At 36.2% G+C, this 23,689-nt stretch overlaps 2 protein-coding genes across 4 annotated transcripts in view; one reads left to right on the top strand and one right to left on the bottom strand.

Annotated features, from left to right (window-relative positions):
- Positions 1-1,739: 1,739 nt before the first annotated feature.
- Positions 1,740-22,903, bottom strand: UBLCP1 (ubiquitin like domain containing CTD phosphatase 1). Of its 2 annotated transcripts, none has more exons than XM_029942937.1 (11): positions 22,825-22,903; positions 19,158-19,355; positions 18,055-18,146; positions 17,574-17,659; positions 17,374-17,489; positions 15,821-15,919; positions 13,491-13,528; positions 12,877-12,975; positions 9,238-9,354; positions 5,170-5,297; positions 1,740-2,829 (listed from the first exon to the last, which is right to left on the bottom strand). In XM_029942937.1, exons 2-11 carry the CDS (start codon positions 19,309-19,311, stop codon positions 2,802-2,804), a joined length of 957 nt encoding a protein of 318 aa, XP_029798797.1. In that variant the 5' UTR covers positions 19,312-19,355; positions 22,825-22,903; the 3' UTR covers positions 1,740-2,801. The 2 variants fall into 2 exon arrangements, with proteins under 2 accessions (XP_029798797.1, XP_029798796.1); XM_029942936.1 differs by having other exon boundaries at positions 22,615-22,882.
- Positions 22,743-23,689, top strand: part of RNF145 (ring finger protein 145) — a 93,197-nt gene continuing 92,250 nt past the window's right edge. Inside the window, exon 1 of one of the 2 annotated variants that reach the window (XM_029942935.1) lies at positions 22,743-22,782. The gene's annotated coding sequence lies outside the window, so the exon portion shown is untranslated. Of the gene's footprint in view, positions 23,089-23,689 lie in introns of both variants that reach the window. The other variant, XM_029942933.1, reaches the window with a different exon arrangement.

Here is a 23,689-nt window from a genome sequence, read left to right on the forward strand (position 1 = left end):
CAGAACCGGAAGCAGGCTCCAAGCTCTGAGCTAGCTGTCAGCACAGAGCCTGACGCGGGGCTTGAACCCACGAACGTGAGATCTGACCTGAGCTGAAGCCGGAGGCTTAACCGACTGAGCCACCCAGGCACCCCTAAGATTTTATATTCTACATGGAACCTCACTGACATTAGGTAATTGACAGTCTTTTTTAACTCCACAGGATGTCTGATATTTCTGTTTTAGTTCTTATCATGCATTAATTTCTCATAAGTCTTTGATAAATCTGTCAAGCTTATCTTCAAGGATTTCTTCTTAAGCTCCAAATACTTAGCATTCCCATCAACACTGACACAGCTTCTCCAAAGCAACTCCAAAGACTGGTAAAACCTTACATAAATATCTAAGTGCTTACCCTCTATAGACAACTCTTGAGCGGCTATTATAGTTAAGAATAAAGTTTGATGTATAAATACCTTAGGAGAAATTGTAACAATTCTCCCTTGAAAGTTCTGTTCATTACTTGTAATGAGAAAAACCCTCAACCAGTTTCTTGACTATTCACATTTTATTATTCTTGGCAACCAACTGTCATTTAGAAACCAAGCTATAATCTAAGTAATTTACATTTTCTTTTACGTATCATTCTTTCCCAGTGGCTCTCTGGGCACAGCTCCACTTCCTCCACAAAACTGACAATCATTTTACTTTCTGTGAATAAAGAATATCTTAGTTGCTCACCGTAATGACCTGTTTATTCTTTGCCAGTAAAAGTAAGTAACTCCTATAGGTACCATTAGTACAATAACTAGTCTTCATAGAGGGTCTGAGGAGCTACTAGACCTCAAAGTGGGCTCCTTGAACCAAAGGTTTAATGATGTTCTGCAGTTTTTAGATTAAATATATTTCATCAAGAATCAATTACTTCAAAGTTTGGAATGTCTCTATCATAAAACTAACTTGCTGTTTCATCAGCATATGTATCTGAATTAAGTCATTTGGTTCTGTGTGTAAGCCACCTACATGGAGATCGAGAAATAAATCTGTTCAATAAGTCATGAGATGCAGAAGACCAAGTAAAAGTGTAATACTCTGTGAATGTATTAATCACACAAACATGTAATCTCAGTAAGCCGACAAGAACAATGTTCTCCCAGAATTGCTAAATTTAGCATACTGCCTAATAAACTTTGGTTTGGGCACCACCTAACGGCAGAAAATGTTTTTTAAAAACCCTACTTTGCTTTCCAAGGCTTGCTCATTTTTGTATTTTATATTGATTTAGATAACGTCTGCTCTTTATTGAACTAAACAGCTTTACGTGTTCAGTTTTCTCAAGATTAAGCCCTTTCCACGCCTACTTTGGAAAAATAAACCACCTTTTACAATGGGAAAATGCTCCAGTGAAGTAATATTCCTAAAACTTCTACTTCATCCCTAAATATTTAAAGTTAGTCCCATAATTTAGAAAGATGTTTTTAATTGAATCATTTAAGAGTTCTCAAACACTTCTACACTATGTATCTTTATAATAACCTGTCACAAAAATAGCTTATCTTCCTGAAAACATGGTACTTAATAGAATTTAACGTGTCTAATTAGTTGCTAAAACCAATTCTGAATGCATGAATAGTATTATGTGCACTTTTAAACCATACATGTTTAGTTTCTTTCGAGAGGTCCTTGCCTGAAACTAACGTTTGTTTTGTTTTGTGATTCCAGAAAGAGGCAAAATATTTGGGGAAGTACAGACCAAAACCAATTTTTAAGAAAAAGTATTTATTATTTACACCACTGAAATAGTCCCGTAAGAACAATATACACCATGTTTATTTGAAAGGACCAGATTCCTTTCAAATACAAGAACTGTATAAAGCAATATTGTCAACACAAACAGTGGTCACGTTACATATCTGCAGGCTTAAGCATTGCAAATAATTTTTTTTAACCTTATGGCTAATATTTTCACTGAAACACAGTGTTTGCACTTAAGACAATATATAGCTGGAACAGAACAAAAACTTTTTGTTCATGCTTTTTAGGGCAGAACCAGTGATATGTCCACGTAAAAATGTATTGCCTTTAATTGCTTTTATGACAATGGTTATAGGCAGAAGTGCCTTTACTTGGCCACCAAAAAGGAAGACATTTTTGTTCTTTAGTTTTATTCTTCAGTCTTATGTTTTCTATTTCTCATACTATGAGACACACTTGTATCACAGCTGACATTTTCCAGTTTTACTCAAAGAACAGACACACATATAGACCAAACTGAGACAGACCAAAATGTAGAGATGTAAATAGTGCACAGTAAAAAGAGAAACTGTGTCTACAACAAAGGAATAAAAAAAACTCGTGGTGATTTTAAGCATACCAAACTAGGTTCCTTAAGCAAAAACTTTTTTTTTTTTTTTAAGGGAAAAGTAGTAACTTCAAAATGGGTTAGGTCTTAGATTTAGTCAAACAACACAATGAGACAAAAACACAAGACATAACTTGTTTCCAAAGCCACAAAATGACACTGTCGAGTATACATTTTTGTCCACTTTTTTGTGTGTGTGGGGGACAAAAACTCAGTACTCAATGCTGGAGAAAATATTTTTCAAGAGTAACAGTATATTCATATAGCGGAAAAGGATTTTCTTAAGTGTATTGCTATGATCTTCAAAAAATATAAAATTAAACTTACAAAAAACTGGAAGACCAAGTAGAAGCAGTCTGATATTCGCTGCAGTGTCCAGCACTATCATAATGATTTCTAGCAGAAAAGCAAGAAGTTCGTGATCTCAAGTGTCCTCGGTAACTGCCCATGTAACTTGTACCTACTGTCCTTGCTTCTTTGACAGATACCTGCAAGAAATAAAAGAAATATGTCTAAGCTGTATCATGATAAATTCATAGTAACAATCTAACTCTCCTCCCAAAGGAAACAGATTTTAATAACAAAATTTTTCCAGATGTTAATAATTGTTAATGTTAACGTAATGATTGTTAATAATCACTAATACCTGTTGTTGACTGTTTATGTGCCAACCACTGTTTGTGTTTGGTTGTTGTTTTCTTTTTTTGACAAACAATGAACAGGGAAGAGACAGAGACAGAGGGAGAGAGAATCCCAAGCAAGCTCCAACTGTCAGCACAGAGCCTGACTCAGAGCATGAGCCCATGAACCATGAGATCATGACCTGAGGGGAAATCAAGAGGTGGACACTTAACCCACTAAGCCACCCAGGTGCCTCCCCCAACCAACTGTTTTAAGTATAGGCATTAATTCATTTAGTCCTCTCAACAGCTCTATGAAGAGGTTTCTTTTATTTATTTTTTTAATGTTTATCTATTTTGAGAGAGAGGGACCACAAGTAGAGGGGAGGGACAGAGAAAAAGGGAGAGAATCCCACGTAGGTTCTGAATTGTTAGCACAGAGTCCGATGCAGGGCTTGAACCCACAAACTGTGAGATCATGACCTGAGCCAAAACAAAGAGCTGGACACTTAACTGACTGAAACACACAGGCATGCAGGAATAGCTTTCTTTTAGAATTTATTCCTATCTTACAGGCATGAAGAGGGTAAGCAATTTGCCAAAGTTCAATGAGCTAGAAAGTGACAGAGCTCAGATGCAAAACAAGGCTCTGGAAACTGCACTCTCTCTACTGTCTGACTTCCTAATGTAAAAGTGATCTATTACCTAACATTGCAATTTCCATAAAGAATTTCACATTCATTTAAAGACATTATTTTTCTTGAGTAAAGATTATGGGCCACAGATGCTATAACACTCTGAAGAGTGTAAAGATGCAAAGATGTTAATACTAAGTAAATAATTTTTCCTTCATATTATTTTATAGGAATCTACCACTAAATTCAAATTCTTATCTCTATTTCTCACATGTATAAGTTACTATACTCAACAGTATGGGGTGGGAAAGAGTTCTTAACATCAGAAGACCTGGACAAGTTCTTGTTTTTCTAAATGTTTATTTATTTATTTGGGGGGGGGTAGAGGGAGGGAGGGAGGGAGGCAGGGAGGAATGGAGGGGCAGAGAGAACAGGGGACAGATGATGCGAAGTGGGCTCTGCACTGACAGCACCGAGCCTAATACGAGGCTCAGACTCATGAACCATGAGATCATGACCTGAGCCGAAGTTGGACACTTAACCAACTGAGACACCCAGGTGACCCAAGGAAAGTTTTAATGGTGCAAAACTTGCTCACTTTGTAGCATTTATTATCTCCATTCCTTAGTTACATCACTTGTAATTTGGAAATGAGGATAAAAATGCCTGCTTCATCTAATAATATTATGAATGAGAATCATCTAATAAGAAGCTATACGTCAGCATGGAGCCCAAGGCAGGGCTCAAACTCGCAAAACCATGAGATCATGACCTGAGCTGAAACCAAGAGTTGGAGACAACTGACTGAGCCACCCAAGTGCTCCAGAAGAGCTTTCTTTTAGAATTTATTCCTATTTACCCTACTTTAGCCTAATTGTTATTACCTGAGTTGCTGTATTAATGCAATCAGATCTTTAAATAATTTAATTCCAAAAAATTACTTGCAGTACACTCTAATCCTGTCCACTTCTTCAGAAGTTTTTCCTGCTTCAAAATCTTGATGTTTATATGCAACCTATATGTAGATTTGTGCATATGTTTGTGCTTAGAAAAAAGGCTAGAAGACTATATATACATCAAGATGGTAACTGTGATTCTCTTTGGAAAGGAAAATCATTACATAATTGTTTCTCTACTGGATTAAAGTTTTCAAATGTTTCTGCTATACAGAGAGGTTACTGTAGAGTGATTTTTAACAAAAATAATTTTTAGTGTCTTTTATTTTATCCTGATTTTATTTTACATATTAGAACAGGGACTACATCCCATATGATTCATAAAAGGGCGACCTATCTAGTATCACAGAATAATTTACCAGTAGCATCACAAATGCATACCAGTCCCAAATCCTCTCTCCAGAAAGTATTAAAGATCCTAAGAGATGTGGGTTTATGAACAAGTTAGAGGTTAAGATGGAAGAGAAAAATACTTCCAAGGGAGATGTCAGATTAGAAAATAGTTTTAGAATTCACACACCTTAAATAAAAATTCAGAATTATGTGTATACCAGGGTCACCAGATAATTTTTTCATTATTAATGGAAACAGGAAATGAATAAGCAATTAGCACTTACCTTTCCCAATATTTGTGATTTAGGTCCAAAAAGTCATCTAATTTTGCGATTTCCTTGAGGTACTGAGTTAATTTTAAAAGTTCCTTGTCTTTATCTCGATTTAGGTGTGCTTTCATAAAAGGCCTTATCTGTTAGGAAACGAACATCCGACACTTCACATTGCAATAAGGAAACCAGCACAAATTTACACTATCCTCTCATTCGGATTCAGTTAATGAGATTCAAATCCGACTAAAGGATGTCAGCACTGAAAGGGACTTCTGCCCGATCTCAGTGCAGTAAACTGACAGTGATGCTGTAACGTTCCTGATGCAAGTGAAGAGCTCGACCAGCTCATCCACCCTTCATTATGTCTTCGGTCTGAACCTGACAGCGCCAGTTTTCTTGTAGCCCTTGATCTACATGGCTTCTTTACTTGGCGGAACTGTAGACCTTTCCCTCTTCTACTAATCCAGCTGCTTCTTACCAATTCCTTAATTCATGCCACCTCATATATAAAATGTTAATCCAAATACAAGCTTGATCTAACAGGATAGTGAAATAAATTTTAACAATGACGATTTTCATTTCAGTGTATTTCTATAAAATTTTATATAGCTGTTATACATTTATACAACATGTTTTCTCTCATCTTATCACACATATTTTTCATTATTAAAGTCTCCATAAAATTACTTTTTACCTACCCAATAGTTTTCCCATAAAAAGAAGTCATATTTTCCAGATTTTTTAAGGTTGATATATTTTATGATGAAAATCATTCATTTCAAAAGCATAAAAGTCAGGATGGTAGATAAGGTAGAGAATTGTTATTAGGAAGGGATATTAATATCTTGCTTGACTTGGTGGTAATTACATGTGTTATCTTTGTATCTATTTGCTAAATTATAAATTTTATGCACTTTTCTTTGTCACAGTTCCAATAAAGAGTTCTGCCTTTTTAGAAATCCTTTTTAGAAATCAACTCAAATATCTTTATAAAACTCCAGGCAACCTTTCAAAATTTTTAATTAATTTTAGATGAAATGATACGTCTGGGATTTGCTTTAATTACAGAGAGGGAAGTAGGTGGAGTACAGAGCAAACATAACCACCTATGAATTAAGAAGTTGTTTAAACTGAACGATGCAAACATAGAAGTTCTTTATATAATTCTATATAGTTCTATTTATATTTGGATTTTTCCATTCTAGAAAAAATATTTTTTAAAAGTCATATTCCTAAAAGACACACATAAATAAGGAGAATGGAATAAATCACACTTAGTAAAGTATTAATACATCCTTATCATGACTCGAAGAAAATGTAAACTGCTTATTAGTTATTAATATTATGTAGTAAACTGAAAAGCAGATGACATTTAGTTCTGTCACCTGTTACGTACAATGAACCCAAAGGAGTCCATACCCTATCAAGAATAAGAAAGGTGTTAAATATTTCTTTTATATATACTCTTCTCTTCTGTTACTGGAAAAACACAACACCAGCTTGAAATGGACAGAAGTAAATTTTTCTGAATGTTCTACTCGCATCAGAACAGCTTGGTGTCAGGACCCCCATCAGCCAGCTAGGCTTCCACAACTTTAAGGGCAGCAATAAGAGCTGTCAGAGTGAGTCTGCACAGAAGCAAGCAGTTGTAGGAGATTCTGCTTCCAAACAGGTAGAGTGGGCAGTGCTGTCTCACAGCAGCAGCAATGCATGTGGGAGATCAAGAAGATTCTCTTGAAGAACCAGACCTTGCTTAAGCCCTGTGACTGGGAGTAAAGAGGCATGATACAGTGATGTGGTGAAATGAGTTTCTACATAATCTTGGGCAACAGTATAATGTTTCAAAGTATTTCTTCATTCCAATAAAAAAGAAAACATGCTAACTTTTAATCTATTAATATACAATGTACCACTGTGATTTCTACTTTTTAACAGTAGAGATTTCCACTAAAAGAGAAAGTACAGTTTCTGTGGCTGGTAAATAAGATTTATCAAGGTCCTGCTAAGTTATGTTTACTCTGTAAACATTTGGTCTTAAGCACTATTAAATAGCAAAACTAAAACACTCCTATGACTCCAGATCTAACAGTTAAACGAGTACAGTGGAAAAAAGTCTATTGTTCACCTAACTTCACTTGTTCTAGCATAATCACTTCTTACTGTACCATTGCTCAAAAACGATCTCACCAGCAGGACAGGCAACGTGTGACCACTGTAGTCTCCTATCAGAGAAACGTTTTTAGGAATTTAAGATGATCTAGACTGCCTGCATTCTCTTACATCATCATTTCCTTGTATAAATAACAATCTGAAATTTCCAGAGTATTGATTTATCCATGACTAAAAGTCAAGTTTTGTGTAGTTCAGTAACGTATTTACTCATAATTCACAATGCCTTCTATTTTCCATGATAAACCTTAAGACTGGCAAGTTTATATTATTAGAAGTTTGCTATTTTAAAAATAACCTTTTTTTGAGACTTCTATCAAGAGCATTAGGAAACCATGACAAGAAAACACAGTAAGAATATTTCTTAATTTCAAAATGGCTTCTATGTCAACGTGGGGCGATTGTTAATAATTACCTTCTTAAAAGAGGTTTTCAAAAGGAGACATATGAGAGATTACTGTAGAAATGTTTAAAAATATCTCTTCTGAATTAAAATTTGGGCAGCTTGGAGAACTGTATTTTTAGGAATTCCTTCAGTGATTCTACAGAGTACCTAGTTTAAAAAAATAATAAAAATCTATTCTAAAGTAACATTAAGAACTAAAAGTGTATATCATCTTTGCATTCAGAGGTAAGCTGGGCCCAAATGTGAGCTGGGAAAATAAAGTTTCTTCTAAACACAATGAAACTAAGGATTATTATTATTATTGTTTTAAGTTAAAGCTTTCCTCAAAAATCACTCCTTGGACATCATGATTTCAATTCCTTTCCTGAGCAGGTATTAACCACTAGTTTCATTTGGTTTAGATCAAATGAATCTTTTCTCAAGAATTTATTTCTGTACAACACCTGTAAACTACACACAGGAAAAACACTTCTCCCAAAGCCTCAAACAGACACCATTTTAAAGAGGAACTTAACCACCAATCTACCTCAAGTACTTTTCATCCAAGTCAACAGCTTTTATAACTGCTGCAACTCACTACTGAGATCAGCATTCTGTCTTTAACCAATCCTCATACACTGAAGACTACATCCAGATTCTGGAAGGAAAGCTTCAAAAATGTACTCTCTTCAAATTTTTCTCTTTTAAAGTTATCAAGAGCCCAACTTGTGGGAAAGTTCAGGACTGAGATAAAAATATCTTAGGGTAAGTATTGCCATTTCAGATTCCACTTGCATTAGTATCATAATATAAAGTTATCTTTTTCATTTTCATATCGTGCTGACATACAGACAACCATAGGTACCAGAAATGTTAAGTTTCAAATTTTTCTCTTACCAATTTTATGCTGCCACCAGGATTAAATGCTACCATCATGTCTATACAAGACTGCCTATGACTTCATGCTAAGATCACTGGCTTGCGAATCAAGTTACTTAGATTCTAAGTCAAATTCTGTCATTAACCAATTACATACATGATTTTGGGCAAGTTACGAATTTTCTAATCCTCAGATTATATATATAAAGTTAAGAAGGCAGACAAAATGATTGAAATTCCTAGCTCTAGCATTTTATAACTCTAAAATCTCTACCTTCACTGTATGAATTTTCAAAACCCTTAGTTTCAGTTTAAACAGGAAAAAATAAACTTCTACCAGCTTTCAAGCTAACCAAAACATCAGAAATTCTAAGATTTGTATTGCTAATAAAATGTCTGATGCTAAAAGTCAATGCAAGCCCATGTTGCTCCACACAGCTGATTAAAAACACCTGGATGAACTGGCAAACCAAGAAGATACCAATGTAGGAGACAGAATATTGAACTGTATATGAATTTTTCTAACTACATAAGCTATCTTGCCTGTGACCATAATACAGGACTGGAAATTTATGAAATTCAACAGTGCTGAAGTTCTACCACAAATTCCAGATTACATAAGCATAGCAAGTAAAATTATGTCTTACCTTTAATCCATTCTGTGGGTTCATTAGGAAATTTCTTCCAATGTCATCAAACATAATTGTGTTTTTTTTGCTGTAAAACTCCGAAAACTTTCCCCATATAACACCAAGAGGCTTTACCTTAGAATAAAAGTTTAGATTTAACTCAATTTTATGAATAGTTCATCCTTTCTTAAAAGCAAAGACACTCTCAAAATGACCTGCAGAACTGCATCAGAGCACTCTTTTCCTCCTGTAGGACATGGATAGGACACTGGCTGGCTGTGTGAACAGATAGCAGCTGAGATGGAACACATTTTAAAACATAATGGATCTCACAATGTTAACATCTGAAAGGTCTGTTCACGTCTACCTGACTAAACTCACTATAAGACTTTCTATAATTTTAATGTAAAGATTAGAGGTCAAAGGAGGAGTAATTATTTAAAAAGAATCCAAAGTAATTGTTTAATTGGCTGCTGAGTAGACACATGACTTCCTGAGCTAATATATGCCCCTCAGAGCCTGAGTATCACATGGAGTCTGTTTTCAAAATTAGAAAACCTTAATAACAAACAATGTACCTGGCTCTATTATTAATACAGAGCTTTAGTATTTTGTAGAGGAAAGAAAATTGATTCAGCCTTAATTTAGTGGCACAGGTGCACAACTTCTGGGGCAACTGGTTAACTTTAAAAGCACTATAATTTGTAAACTCTTGCCTTTATTTGCATCTTTTTTTTTTTTTTTTTTTAGAGAAAGAGAGACCATGAATGAGGAAGAGGGGCAGAAGGAGAGAGATAACTTAAGCAGGTTCCATGCTCAGCACGGAACCTGACATGAGGCTTGATCCTACAATCCTGGGATCATGACCTGAGCCAAAATCAAGAGCCAGACGCTCAATCTACTGAACCACCCAGGAACCCCTAGGTCTGAGTTCTTTTTTTTTTTTTTTAAGTTTATTTATTTATTTTTGGGAGAGAGACAGAGACAGGATGAGCAGGGGAGGGGCAAAGAGAGAGGCAGAGAGAAAGAATCCTAAGCAGGCTCTGTGATGTTAGCAGGTAGCCTGATGCCAGGCTCATACTCACAAAATGTGAGATCATGACCTGAGGTGAAACCAAGAGCCAGACGCTCAACCGAGCCCCTAGTTATGAGTTCTTAAAGAAAGTCTTCAAAAAGATAATCCCTTACACATTCCTATCTGTTGGTACTTGCATAAATTCTCTGTAAGACCACACAAGAACAGTAGGAAGAAAAGACTAAGTGGCAAGAGGGTCATGTGGGAGGAGTACTTTTCATTACATATTTTTTAATGTTTGAATCACATGAATTTATTGTGCACATTCAGAAAATTTTTTAAATAATTTTTATAAGTATTTTTTGCTGAAGACAGGAGTCTCATTTATAGTAATATAAGTCTATGATAATAATTATATGGAGATTAAATGGTAATAGATGACAAAAGTTGTCATTTAAAACTATTACTTTTCTCTTTCCAGAACATATTTTAATATGGAGAAAGCCTTTTTTTCTTCTAGTGTCTTAGCTACTGCAAATAATGTTCTTGTGATTACTGTTTAAAATACTTTCATTTTATTTGCCTTAATTAACTTTTACTATTTGTTTACTACTGAAATCCCCCAAATACTTTAAAACAAAGATGAACTGACCTAGTAAGCCAGATTCTTTAGATTGTTAGCTAACAAAAGCCTCAAGAAAAAGGACAAGAGCTTTAGTCTATGACATCCAAGGTTAGAAATCCTGCATCCTCCTAAGTAGTGCTATCATACTGTAATTATGTCAAGTGCTCTCTGTTCCCTAAAACATGGACTACTCTGTTCTCAATTAGAGAGGTAATACTGCTGACTATAGGAAAAAACCATGAAAACACAGAAAAGCACATGGGAACATTTAAAATCACCTGTAATCCAATCATTATCAAGGATAATAATTAGCTATTCTGATAATACTGTATTTATCTCCAGTCTTTTTTATAAACATCTACAGCTTTTGAGTTCACAAATGTTTTAAAAGGGAAAACCTGAACCAAATAAAGGTTAAAAACTTTCCGACAGTCTGCAAATACTGCCCTCTAAGTACTTCTTTCATTCACTTCAATGATGTATCATGAAAAATTTTTCATTCACTAAATATTCTATTACATCATTCCATTACATGGATGAACAGAAATGTTTACGTCCAATTCCCTACTATTGGATACTGAAGATTTATTCACTTTTTCTTGAAGTATAATTAACGTAAAATGTTTTATTAGTTTCAAGTGTACAACACAGTGATTCAACAACTCTACACATTACTCAGTAATCATGACAGTGCTGTCACCATCTATCACCATGTTATTACAACATTATTGACTATATCCCTATGCTGTACTTTTCATCTCTAGGACTTATTTATTTCATAACTAGAAGTTTGTACCTCTTAATCTCCTTCATCTATGTCACCCATCTCTTCACCTACCTCTCCTCTGGCAACCCCATATTTTTATTTCTCTAATTTTCACTATTATAAACACTACTATGTTTAACACTTCCCTAACTTTTTTTAGTGTTAGATTTTTATAAATGTACTACTCTAGTATGTGATAATGTTTTTCCCTTGATGTATGAAGTATTTCCTTTATTAAATAAATCTCCATGCACTTAAATACATCTATGTATGATTTCAATACAGTCCCCAGTAGGCTTTCCTAGTTTGCTAATAGTTCTTCCCAATTCCTACTAACTCATGAGCTTCCCAAAGCTACAGACCATGTCTCCTCATCTCCAACAGTGCCTTCCACAATATGTTCTAGTAGGAGTTCAATAATAGGACTGGTTACTTGATAAGTAAACAAATTAAAGAACTCTAATCTCCTTAGCCCAACCCTTTTCTCTAACAGTTCTTGTTGCTCTTCTCTAGGGCAACGCATACATCATACCAAAGTACATGCATTATGGTCTGTTTTTACTTATCAAGTTTTATATAAGGCAGGGCCAGTATGTTTTGGTTTGCTTCTAGTATCTTCCTTGATGTCACCTACTCTGTTTTTAGCAACACTGTGCTGCCATCATCATGGGATAATTATCCATGACCTTTTTTGACACTCCTGCTTCAAGATCCTTAATTCTATCATTAAAATTCTAATCTATTAACCTACATCTTCCTATGTCAAACTCAACTGATACTTTTCTATCCTCTCAGATGTACTTCTCAACTCTTTCGTTTATCCCATCAACATAAAAACAAAAAGTACACTAGAGGGGCGCCTGGCTGGCTCAGTCAAATACAGAACACAACTCTTGATTTTGGGTTGTGAGTTCAAGCCCCACGTTGGGTGTAGCAATTACTTAAAAAAAAAAAAAAACTTAAAGAAAAAGGTACACTAGAAGATAAACAAATCTTTAAACAGGAGTAAGATGATATTTTTTAAGTTTATTTATTTTGACAGAGAAAGAGAGCACACACGTGTGTGAGCATGGAAAGGGCAGAGAGGGAGGGAGAGAGAGGATTCCCCAACAGGTTCCACACTTTCAGTGGGGAGCCCAATGTGGGGCTTGAACTCCCAAACCCTGGGATCATGACCTGAGCCAAAACCAAGAGTCAGTCTATCAACCGACTGAGGCATCCAGGTACCCGAGAAGTAAAATGATTTCTTACATCTATTAATCCTCTCCTTGGAGTATGCACTGTTATCATAGCAGCACTGTCCAACATGAAGGTAATCTTATAATTTGCATTTGTGCTCACTCCCAGCTCCTATAAATACAAATATTCATGTGGTTAAAACATAATAATATGAAAAATTCCAGGCTTTCTAAATACTCCAACTACAATTTCCCACAATGCCAACTTTCCACCCTACTGGCCACCACACCTTGCTCAACAACTAGGAAGCTTTATAGTTTCATTTTACTAAGTCAATAAATGGTAGTCCAAAGAAAATAAACTGGAAACAGATTACATCCCATTTTGTATTTCAGAATAACCTAGCTTCTTTAACTATTACATACCAAGGCAAAAGAAGGGGGGGAAAAAGCATTGTAAATGGGGGAAAAGGGGGAGGGGGAGCTGTGCTGTACTTCTTTTAAAAAAGACTTAATTATTCAATATGATCCACTATTAAACAGACTTTAAACACATCTCTATTCCTGATAATGTCATTTGTTTATCTACTAAATGCCCTCTGATAAGATGAAATCAATTCAACTTTTAACTTCTAAAAAGACAAATGCAATTTCAAAACATTCTTAAATGGATTGTCTAACACTTACTTTCATTTTAGCTTCAATCCACTTCATATTTGTTGCAGCTAAAATATGAAGAATGATAATATGACACAGATGAAAAGCTTGAACTTCATTTAGAAATTTTTTCTTTTGTTTTTTAAGTAATAGTAAAAGTTTAAATACATCAAAAATAATTCCTAATGTATTTATGGTAATTTTAAGTATTTATAAAAATAAACTTATTTTTAGTATGCCAACACAAAATAGAATTTTAATAACTCTTATCTGAAAGACACAGGTAACCAATGTTCAAAAGAATTTTGAATCTAGGTAATTTACAAAGTAAGACCTAAACTCCTTTTAAAAAACAGCCCTAACACTATTTTCTTATCACTGCAAACTTAAATACAGGGTGCCTGGATCTCCAATCTACTTCCACACTCCCACTGCCATGCAGTTCACTGGTATATATGTCAATATAAGCAGATCAGCGTTATAAGCTAGGTCCAGTGAAAATTAGCATTTTCTCAGGCTCAGGAAACAGTGCTTATTCAGTCTAGGAGCTTTTAACAATGAGTCTGAGACAATTAAATTCATAAATTCTATCTATGTATCTGCTCATTGTCAGACACCAACCAATATAAGATCACTGATATTAAAATTCAACCCTCAGTTTTATATGCCCTTCTGGTCCCAAGTTACTGGACTAAACACCTAAACTACAATTACTTAGTAAAATGTATAAAAAGGAAAAGGAGTTTAATTATTTAAAGTATGGGTATGTATATGTATATATTTTTTAAAAACAAGAGAGGTAACTGAGCTCTCAAAATAAAAATCTTACATAAGAAAAAAGAAAAAACATCTTTGCACACATATACAAAAACAGAAAGAATAACCTTACACATAAAACTCATCAGTTGAACTAAAATTTTAAGAGACTGATGTATCTACAATGACAGGGAAATCACAAGACAGGGAAAAACTTTTTTTTAAAATTCTGTATCCATTTTGGGTATATAATCCCCAAATGAGAAACAAAAATATTCATAGCTATTAAAAGAGTTTCCAATTAAGTTATTACTATATGTCAGACATGGTACTAGTTGATACTGATACTTTTATTCTTGCAACCACCCTGCATATAGGTTTACTTATCTTTATTTCTCAGATGAGGAACTTAAGATTCAGAAAGATTAACTGACCTGCCTAGTGTCACAAAGTAAGGACCAAGTCAGAATTAAAACTCTATTTAGCTCTATAGTAAAGTGCCTTTTTCAACATATGGTCATAAAAATATCATAATGTATAAAAATAACTTATTTTAAACATGTAACAGTAAGAAGTTCTCAAAATTTCTAAGTCTACTTTAATAACATTTACAGGAAACTTTTTTCTCAAATGTCATCTCAGATGTCAGTTGAACAACAGGTTGCTCCCAGGAAGTTCTCTTCCCTATAGGTTATAAACCAAGAAACAGTATTTAACTATGTATTTAACCTTAGTGGCTATGAACTCATATTAACAGTGAACAATGGAGATATTCTGATGAAAATGAAAAGTACAAAGGAAATTTAAAGACTGAAGTAACAACTAGGTGGTCACTCATTAAAAACCCAGTACAATTAAATACAGCATCTTTAACTGACAAGATTTTATTTAATTCGCAATCAGGACAGCTCTTTTCTGCCCATGACTTGCCAAGAGGCAACTTTAAATGTTTGAGGGGAGGTAAGATATAGATCAATACACTGCTTCCCTTAGCAATAAAGTCTTGCCACAAAAAAATGTCCATTGAACTAAACAGTGTGCTCACTAATGTAATACATTTACTTTTTGGAGCAACTGATCTTATTATGGACCTTTAAGTTCCTGGAATGGGCCACCAACCACAATTTAAGTAATACTGCTTTAGTCCATTTATTAATTTCCCTTAAGTAAATTCATATTCCTTTATTTTTGAAGAACATCACTGTGATTTTTTTTTTTATACATGTCTTTCTCCAAGTGTTTCTTGAAACTAGACTGATAAGGGAGAAAGCAACAATATCCTTAGGCATCAAAGATTCTACAGTAAAGATCAGAAAGAAAAGTTCTCATCAAGGTGAGGTCTTATGGAAATAAGATAATTTTTATTCTGATAGCAGTGTCTACTCTCTTCCTAGATTTAATAATTTCAACGGTAATGGTAAATATATGTATAAGTTTATATTGCATTGCAGGAAAGTTAAACATGCTTCATCGGAAATTTGCTAAAACAAATGAAAAATGTCTCATATTTAACCAAAGGTCATGTTAAGTCACATTTTATAAAGTAGAATAATTTAAAGAACAACATTACTTTCATGGGAATCTAAACAAAAAATGTAGCTTACACCAAATAACAATGTCATAATCTTCATATGCAGATGTGAGGAATTCGTGAAGATATGGCCGCATTAATTCTACTCCAGTCTCTGCACAAGACCTGTGGTCTAACAGATAATCATAGATGATTATTAGTTTATCATAGATAAATACGTGGTATCAACAAAACCTATAAAATGTAATATAAACATTCAGATGCAAACTCCATGAGACTGAATTACATTGGCCGACAAACATCTTTCAAAGCACACAATTTAATAACTTGGATTCGAATTTTAACTAATCGACTTTAATTTGTGAAGAGCAATACTCAGAATTCAGGCTTATACAATAAATCATAAACTTATTTTTCATGTACTCTCTAAAATATAGATGTTATTTTGTGACATGAAATGCAAACTTGAGCCACTTATACTCACTTTTAGCCATTCACCTTCCAGACAGAATCACATTTCACCAAAATGACAGGCCCAATTAACTTAATAATCAAGTCTTTAAATATACATTAAGCTATGACCTGTACTTAAAGTTTAGGATGAGAGCTAAATAAATTCATGCTGTATCAGGAGTTAACTCATCATTTCTTAGCAATATTAGAGGATGAAATAAACATCTTTCTTTTTATTTATTTATTTATTTTAGAGAAAAACAGAGACAGAGAAAGAGAGAGAGAGAAAGAGCAAGTGGGGACTGGGCAGGGAGAGAGGGAGTCACAGAATCCGAAGCAGGCTCCAGGCTCTGAGCTCTCAGCACAGAATCTGATGCAGGGCTTGAACCCATGAACTGTGAGATCATGACCTGAGCTGAAGTTGAATGCTTAATGACTGAGCCACCCAGACACTCCACATCTTTCTTCTGACACAAGAAATTTTAAATCTAAGAATCTACCCTGAACATAACTTAATGAAAAACCAGGGATAATATATCAAAAATAATTTTTAGGGGCACCTGGGTGGTTCAGTCGGTTAAGTGTCCATCTTCGGCTCAGGTCATGATCTCACGGTTTGTGGGCTCCAGCTCCGCATCAGGCTCTGTGCTGACAGCTACCTCAGAGTCTGGAGCCTGTTTCAGATTCTGTGTCTCCCTCTCTCTCTGACCTTCCCCTGCTCACACTGTCTCTCTCTGTCTCTCAAAAATAAATTTAAAAAATAATAATAATTTTAAAATAATCCTCACAAAAATTTAAATGTTAATCAATAGGGAATGACTTGGTTAAATTATGATGCAACCATAAACTACAATACTATGTAACCAAAAACTATATATGTTTAATTTACAATGAATATATTGAATGACTGAGATATTCAATATATCATCAAGTAAAAGTAAGAAGGATATACATACAAACAAACCCTGGAAGATACACATCAAAATATAAGAATAGTTATATCTTTGGGTTTTCGGGTTACAGATAACTTCTATATTTTCTACAATGAATGATTTACTTTTTATAATAAGAAAAGTTTTCAAATATTTCATACTGGAAAAAAAAAATAAACAAAAGGGAAAAAAAGAGTTGTTATGGGTAACAGAAGATGAAGCACGATTTTAGCTGACTTACCAAATAACGTATAATCAACATCTAGTACCAAAAGCTTTTTCCCTTCCCTGGGAGGATTCAAAATCTCCACTTTGTACTCTTTTACTCTGCGAGAAATTTTCAGTAGGTTTTCTTCCCTAATAGAAAAATAAAATCAGATGATACACTCACCTTTTTTTTCACATTATAACCCATTTCCTTTGATAGTGAAAAGTACTTACCTGTTTTCTACTTCAACGACTTCATCTTCAATATCAAAGTCGTTGACAACATCATCATTGTCTGGAGGTGGACCTAAGACATCTTCCTATTAAGATGAAAAATCGTTTTGTTTTAGCAGATTATCTTTAATGTAACAAATGCATGCATAGCGTAAAAAGCAAATAAAAGATACAATCTGAGTTCAAGAATCTCTCAAACATAGACTGTGAGAAAATTTCCACAGTTTATATTCTATATTCACAGGGCAGATTTACCATGTTAAATGTGACCATCTGCACTACTACTACGCTTACAGCTAACTATATACTAACAAGTTCCCTAGTATTTGTTTTCTGCTGAGTTAATACCACATACACTGGGAAGCTTTTATTTTTCACTATTAAATTGACAATTTTACCACAATTAAAACTATGATATGACAGTATAATATAAATCATAATATCTTCAAAGGGACAAATGGTAACAAAAGTAAACATTTACCAAGCTCTCCTCACGAGTTCCCATCATCATGATTTTAGTATTTGGTTTCAGTTTGAGAGCTCCAAGCTTAACATCATTTTCTGCAGGTTTGCCTACAATACAAGCAGATGACTGTTTTCTCACTAAAGTTCAGGTGCTGGTTTCACTATCCCATTACATAAAACCCTAGCATCAAAAGGTTTGGTACAGATTCCACAGCAGTTTCTTTTTTCTTAAATTAACAAACTCACTGCTGAATTAGCAATGTCTAACACACTAAGAAGTAACAACTGATACAAGGTTTGCTTTTTCCCCAACTCCATCTCAGAGGAACACTTTTATTCAACTAGCTAAATGAAATAAATTCATCTTTTATTTTGTTGTTCAAAATGAAGATGTTTTCCAAAAGGTCTTGAACACTGAGCACCTAAGATAAAATTAAAGATTTACTGCTACTCAAAATTCACCCTTCCATAAGACAAACACAAACACCACGAAAGTCCCTTTCAAGCTGCATATAAACACTGCCTACAATTTTTAAATCATCATTATTTCTGAAGCAGAAAAGATAATTTGAAAGAGTAGAGGAACCAAGCTGTAATGAAAGAGCTGTGCTAGAACAAAGATGTCAGAAATTACATGTTTTCATTGAGGCTTCTGTGCCAAAGTTTAACAAGCAAACACCAACTGTCAAGAGGGATCAGAAGTAATCTTAATAGTGATGGTATTTTCAAGTAACTCTTAATATTCTCACTGTTACTATAAGATGATTTTAGGAATATCCTTATCATGGGGTACCTGGGTGGCTCAGTCGGTAGAGCGTCTGGACTTCGGCTCAGGTCAGGTCATGATCTCACGGTTTGTGGGTTCGAGCCCCGCATCGAGCTCTGTGCTGACAGCTCAGAGCCTGAAGCCTGCTTCAGATTGTGTGTCTCCCTCTCTCTCTCTCTGCCCCTCCCCTGATCACACTGTCTCTCTCTGTCTCTCAAAACTTAATTTAAAAAAATTAAAAGAATATCCTTATCAAAGAAATCTCCAAAGGGAAAGACTTGCTAAAGAACAAAGACAATAGCCAATATAAAAAATCATAAACATATCAATGCAAGAAGTAAAAAGAGAATTACCTTTAACTTTGAGTCCAAGTAATTTCTGGCGTTCTGGTAGCACTCCTGTAAGGGTCTTAAGAAACTGCTTGAGATCTAGCACAGTATCATCTTCTGAAAGTGTGGTCACGGAATATTCCTGTCCACCCCATTTTACGATGATAGGGAGAGCCATCCTTCAAACATATGATCAAGCAGCCTTTGCTCAGGAAAAAATACCTAAAAAGAAAGAGATATACAAGTAAATAAGTTAAAACAGATATGTCAAAGATGTAGCCAAACTTGTAACTAAATTTTAGGAGCAATGCAGTTTGAGTCTTACTTTACAACCTGGTGGCGGAGAAACAAGATGTTCTCCCTAAAGAAATGCTACCAGAACACCAAAAGTTATTAGGATTCAAAGTTAAAATTCCCCTACCCTCCCAATTTTTGGCTTAGAGTTACTATTTCCCATAACACTACCTATTAGATAGTGTTATCAGAGAATCTATCAGATTCTCCCTATTCAATTGCTAAGCCGCAATGATAAACTACCTGTCCCTCCCTGTTTGACCAGGTTTATGCTACAGGCAAGTTCCTCCATGATTAACCATTCATATTTATTTAACATTTGAACAATGGTACGGTGAGTTGTTAAAGGTGCAAACTCTAGAGTATCTGGGTGCAGATTCCAGCTTTCCCACTTGCTAGCTATTTGACTGTGGGAAGTTACCAGACGGCTAGTGTCTAGGTTTCCTCATCTATATACTAAGGATGATAATACTACCCACTTTGGGGGTTCTTATGAGGGTTAAATTAGCTAATATTTTTAAGTCACATAGACCTGGCACATAGTTGGCACTACATAAATTAAGCACTGGCTAAATAAATTTTCTTAAAAACTGAAACTGAAGTATTCCAGGCACTGTACTAAATAAATATCAAATCGCCATTATTCGTCTCATATTTAATAAGTTGGACAGTTTTTATGCAATCCCATTTAACAAGGTTGATAAGAACTGTCCCTGTTTTACAAGGGAGTGAGCGTTCAGAGACGTTATGTAATCTGCTCACCGGCACATAGCTGGAAACACAACAGTTCTAAGTCTCATGTTTCTTCTACATCACAACTGCCTCTCTGGAAAGATCAATAAATACAAAACCCACAGGCACATATATAAGCACACAAAATTATACAGTAACTGCTATTCTCATCAACCATGACATGTAGGTCTCTTTCCTCTTAAAGCTTTCTACCAGTTTTCCTAAGTTCACTTCCCTCACAGGTCAGAGAATGGAATTTCCTAATTTCAAAAGCATTGATCTTACAAATGCTATCACTTATTTAATGAAATATTTGATTGCATTCTTCCTGAATTATGACCAACATCAAGGTGGCAAACTGTGAATCATAATATGTAAAAATAATTTAGAAACTTAAAGTGTCTTCACCATGTCCACCAGAAGACAGCACCATCACTCTTATGATTACACTCTTATGACTACAACCTGCAGTACTGAAATTTAAATAAAGTGGATTAATTTAGTGCAATATAATCCATTTTATAGATAAATTGCTAACAGATGTTATGATCCTCAATAAAAAGCCAAACAGACCTTTTGAACCAAACTGAAATATGGTTTAAATACTATTTTTCTATGAAGGTGGGAATAAAAATGAAAATTTACAAGAGCTAGGAATGCAACCATCACTAACACTTTCTGTTGTGTGGAGTGAGATCACCTGAGCTCCAGATGAGCCTAGACAAGTCATCTCACCTCTAGACCAGCATTCTCAAAGTGTGGTCTCAGATCAACTGACAGCATGACCCTACTTGGTAACTTTGTAAAAACATCACTGGGGCTGGAGAGAAAGGACCTAGCAATTTGTGTTTTAAGAGTCCCTGTCCCAGCCTCCCCCACCCCCACCATTTCCGAGGCATACTAAAAGTCTGAGAGCCAATACTCTAGACTCCTCATCTTTCTCAGCTAAGAAAGAAAATGTGCCAGATGGCATGGGCTCTGTGGGCCTCGTAAAGTAGTATGCAATGGTATATGTCACCTATACCACTAGTGGGAATTCCAAATTGGCAACTGCCCTAAAGGACCAAGCACAACAAAGGAAATACCATTAATATTTTGAATGCATAGTCCTAAAACTACTTTTCAACCTCATTTCTTCAACACTGAGATCCTTCACAATGGAACAACACATCGCAAACGCATGAGTCCTTTTATGTTTTCACATTTAACCTTCTTTCTCACACAATTCTAACACAGGAAAACCTTGGATTGTGAGTAACTTGTTCTGCCGAGTGTTCTACGAGATGTGCAAATTCTTCTAATAAATTTTAACTTGAGAAACGAGTGATGTTCTACAATGAGTAGTAGGTGATGCTAAATGATCACATTTAGATGATCCCATGATCACAACTGAGCCAATGGTTCTTGAAATTTGCTCTGATATATAAGTACTTGGCATTACAAGCATGTTTCCGGAACAAATTAGGCTCCCCAAACAAGGTTTACTGTACTTTGTACCATTCTAGGCCCTATTAGATTTATAAACCGAAAAAGGATTTGGGCATGAAGTGGAGGGCAATTAAACCCAAACAAGTAAGCAAGGATCACACCTTTAGGGTGAACCTAGAGTCAAGAAGAGCTGTTTGGGTTAGCTAGTCTGCCTAACATATTGTACTGACTTGCCTAGCCGATCCAAAATTCCTACCCCAAAATGAGGTAATTAATATCTACTTAGCAAGAACAGTGTTCAGGCATGAGAGAACACCCATGACAATACTTCAAAAACTGCAGAGCAAAACAAATGGTGGAGATAATAGAATAAGGACAGCATGCTAAAAAACTTAATTATGTCACTTCATCTTCACAAGCCCGAACGACTACTGACTTCAACATACAGATTAGGAAACTGAAAAAGAAAAAAACTTGTCCAAGACACAACTAAATGGACACAACTAAAATGTGGCAAAGGCGGAGTTTTGAAACTAATAGCAGAAGTTAACACGGTGGTAATTGGGAGGAGATTAACTTTTCAACAAGCCTACAGCAGCAGTAACTGCGAGATAGTGCAGAAGCAGGAGCTGTGGGCAGAGAATGGTAGGGGACTGCACAAATAGTTGAGACTCAAAAACCACGGAGACCGGGATGCCTTAGGGAGGGCAAGGAGAAGACATGGACAAACCCCAGAGGAGGTTGGAATGAAGTTGGGGACGCAAAACTAGCGGGGGACCGAAGCCCACCACACAGGCGAGAAGGCCGAGGTGGAGGGCGGCGGCCCCTACGACGAGCGGGCCGGAGGCCTGGGCCGCAGACTAGGGTAGACGCGGCCCAGGGCGCCCACAAGCAGCCTCCAGCCCGCCGGAGCCGACCGTAGCGGAGGCCGCATTGCGCCAACAGCAGTGCTGCGCCGCGTCCCCCCCCCCCCCGGCCCCAAAGGCCTCTTAGTGGCAGTGCATCGGGGTGCCCCGCGTCCCCTCACCTGGAGCTCAGCGGAACCGGCAGCAGTGGACGTAGGAACCGGCCGCGTTGGAACAGAGGGTGACCGGAAGTGAAAGACGGAGACCGGAACCGGCTAACGAACCGGAAGTTAAAGTTTGAAACGGAAACGCGCAGGAGGCCTGACGGCTGCTTCTCGTGTTTGTCTTTGGTGAGGAAAATCCTATATAGCTGCTATCAGGGTTCTTCTCACCTGACGACGGAGCCGGGCCTTTCCGAGACTGTAACCCCTACGATCCCTGGACGGCTGACCTTCCTCCCCCGTTCTGCGCATGCGCCCGTTAGGGGGCGCAGAGCTGGGCGGGCACTACAGGGGTTTGATGTCTTTGGTATTGTTTCGCCGAAGTAGGATTTGTGTCGGTGGTGTTGCACTGGCTTCCCAGGGGTGCTGAGACCTTCGTTGGACTCTGCAATAGGACTCGTATGGCTGTGTCATATTCCGGATGAGGGCTGAAAGGTGACCTTTGATGACTGAAGACTTGAAACTCCCTCCTTGGCGTCAGGGGCTACCAGCACTAATAATTTTAGGAGCTTAAACTTCTACCCATTTTGTCCAGTGTAAGGGTAAACCGAAGACCGTCAGGAATGGGAAGGGGGTAAGCGTAAATCGTTCAGAAAACCAAGGAAGCGAATCTCAGTATGAGAGCTGCCACCGAGGTTACTCCAGTATAGAATTTGGTCTCCACTTGCCCATCCCCGCCTCCACTCCATTTTCCCCTCCAAATGGGAGGAAAGCCACTTACAAACCCTGACAAAAGAATTGTAGATTTTAATGGAAATTTAGAGCAGTTCCTATCTGATTCATACAACGAACTCCCCACGTGCATCACTTGATGTTAGGCAGGAGGAAAAAAAATAATTGCCACTAGATTGTTGTATATGGTGCCAAGCAAAACTTAAGATTTTGAAAAGGAAGGGAGAATGAGAATATTGGCCTCACATAAGCACCAGTCTTTGAATTACGTATTTCCCCCTTCTGCTTGACAGTGATGTAACTGATTCATGTCTCTCTTTTGGCTGTGATGAAGGGAAGCAAAGAACCAATTTTGTGTCCTGAT

Source organism: Suricata suricatta, chromosome 6 (genome assembly GCF_006229205.1).
Source record: "Suricata suricatta isolate VVHF042 chromosome 6, meerkat_22Aug2017_6uvM2_HiC, whole genome shotgun sequence".
NCBI lineage: Eukaryota > Metazoa > Chordata > Mammalia > Carnivora > Herpestidae > Suricata > Suricata suricatta.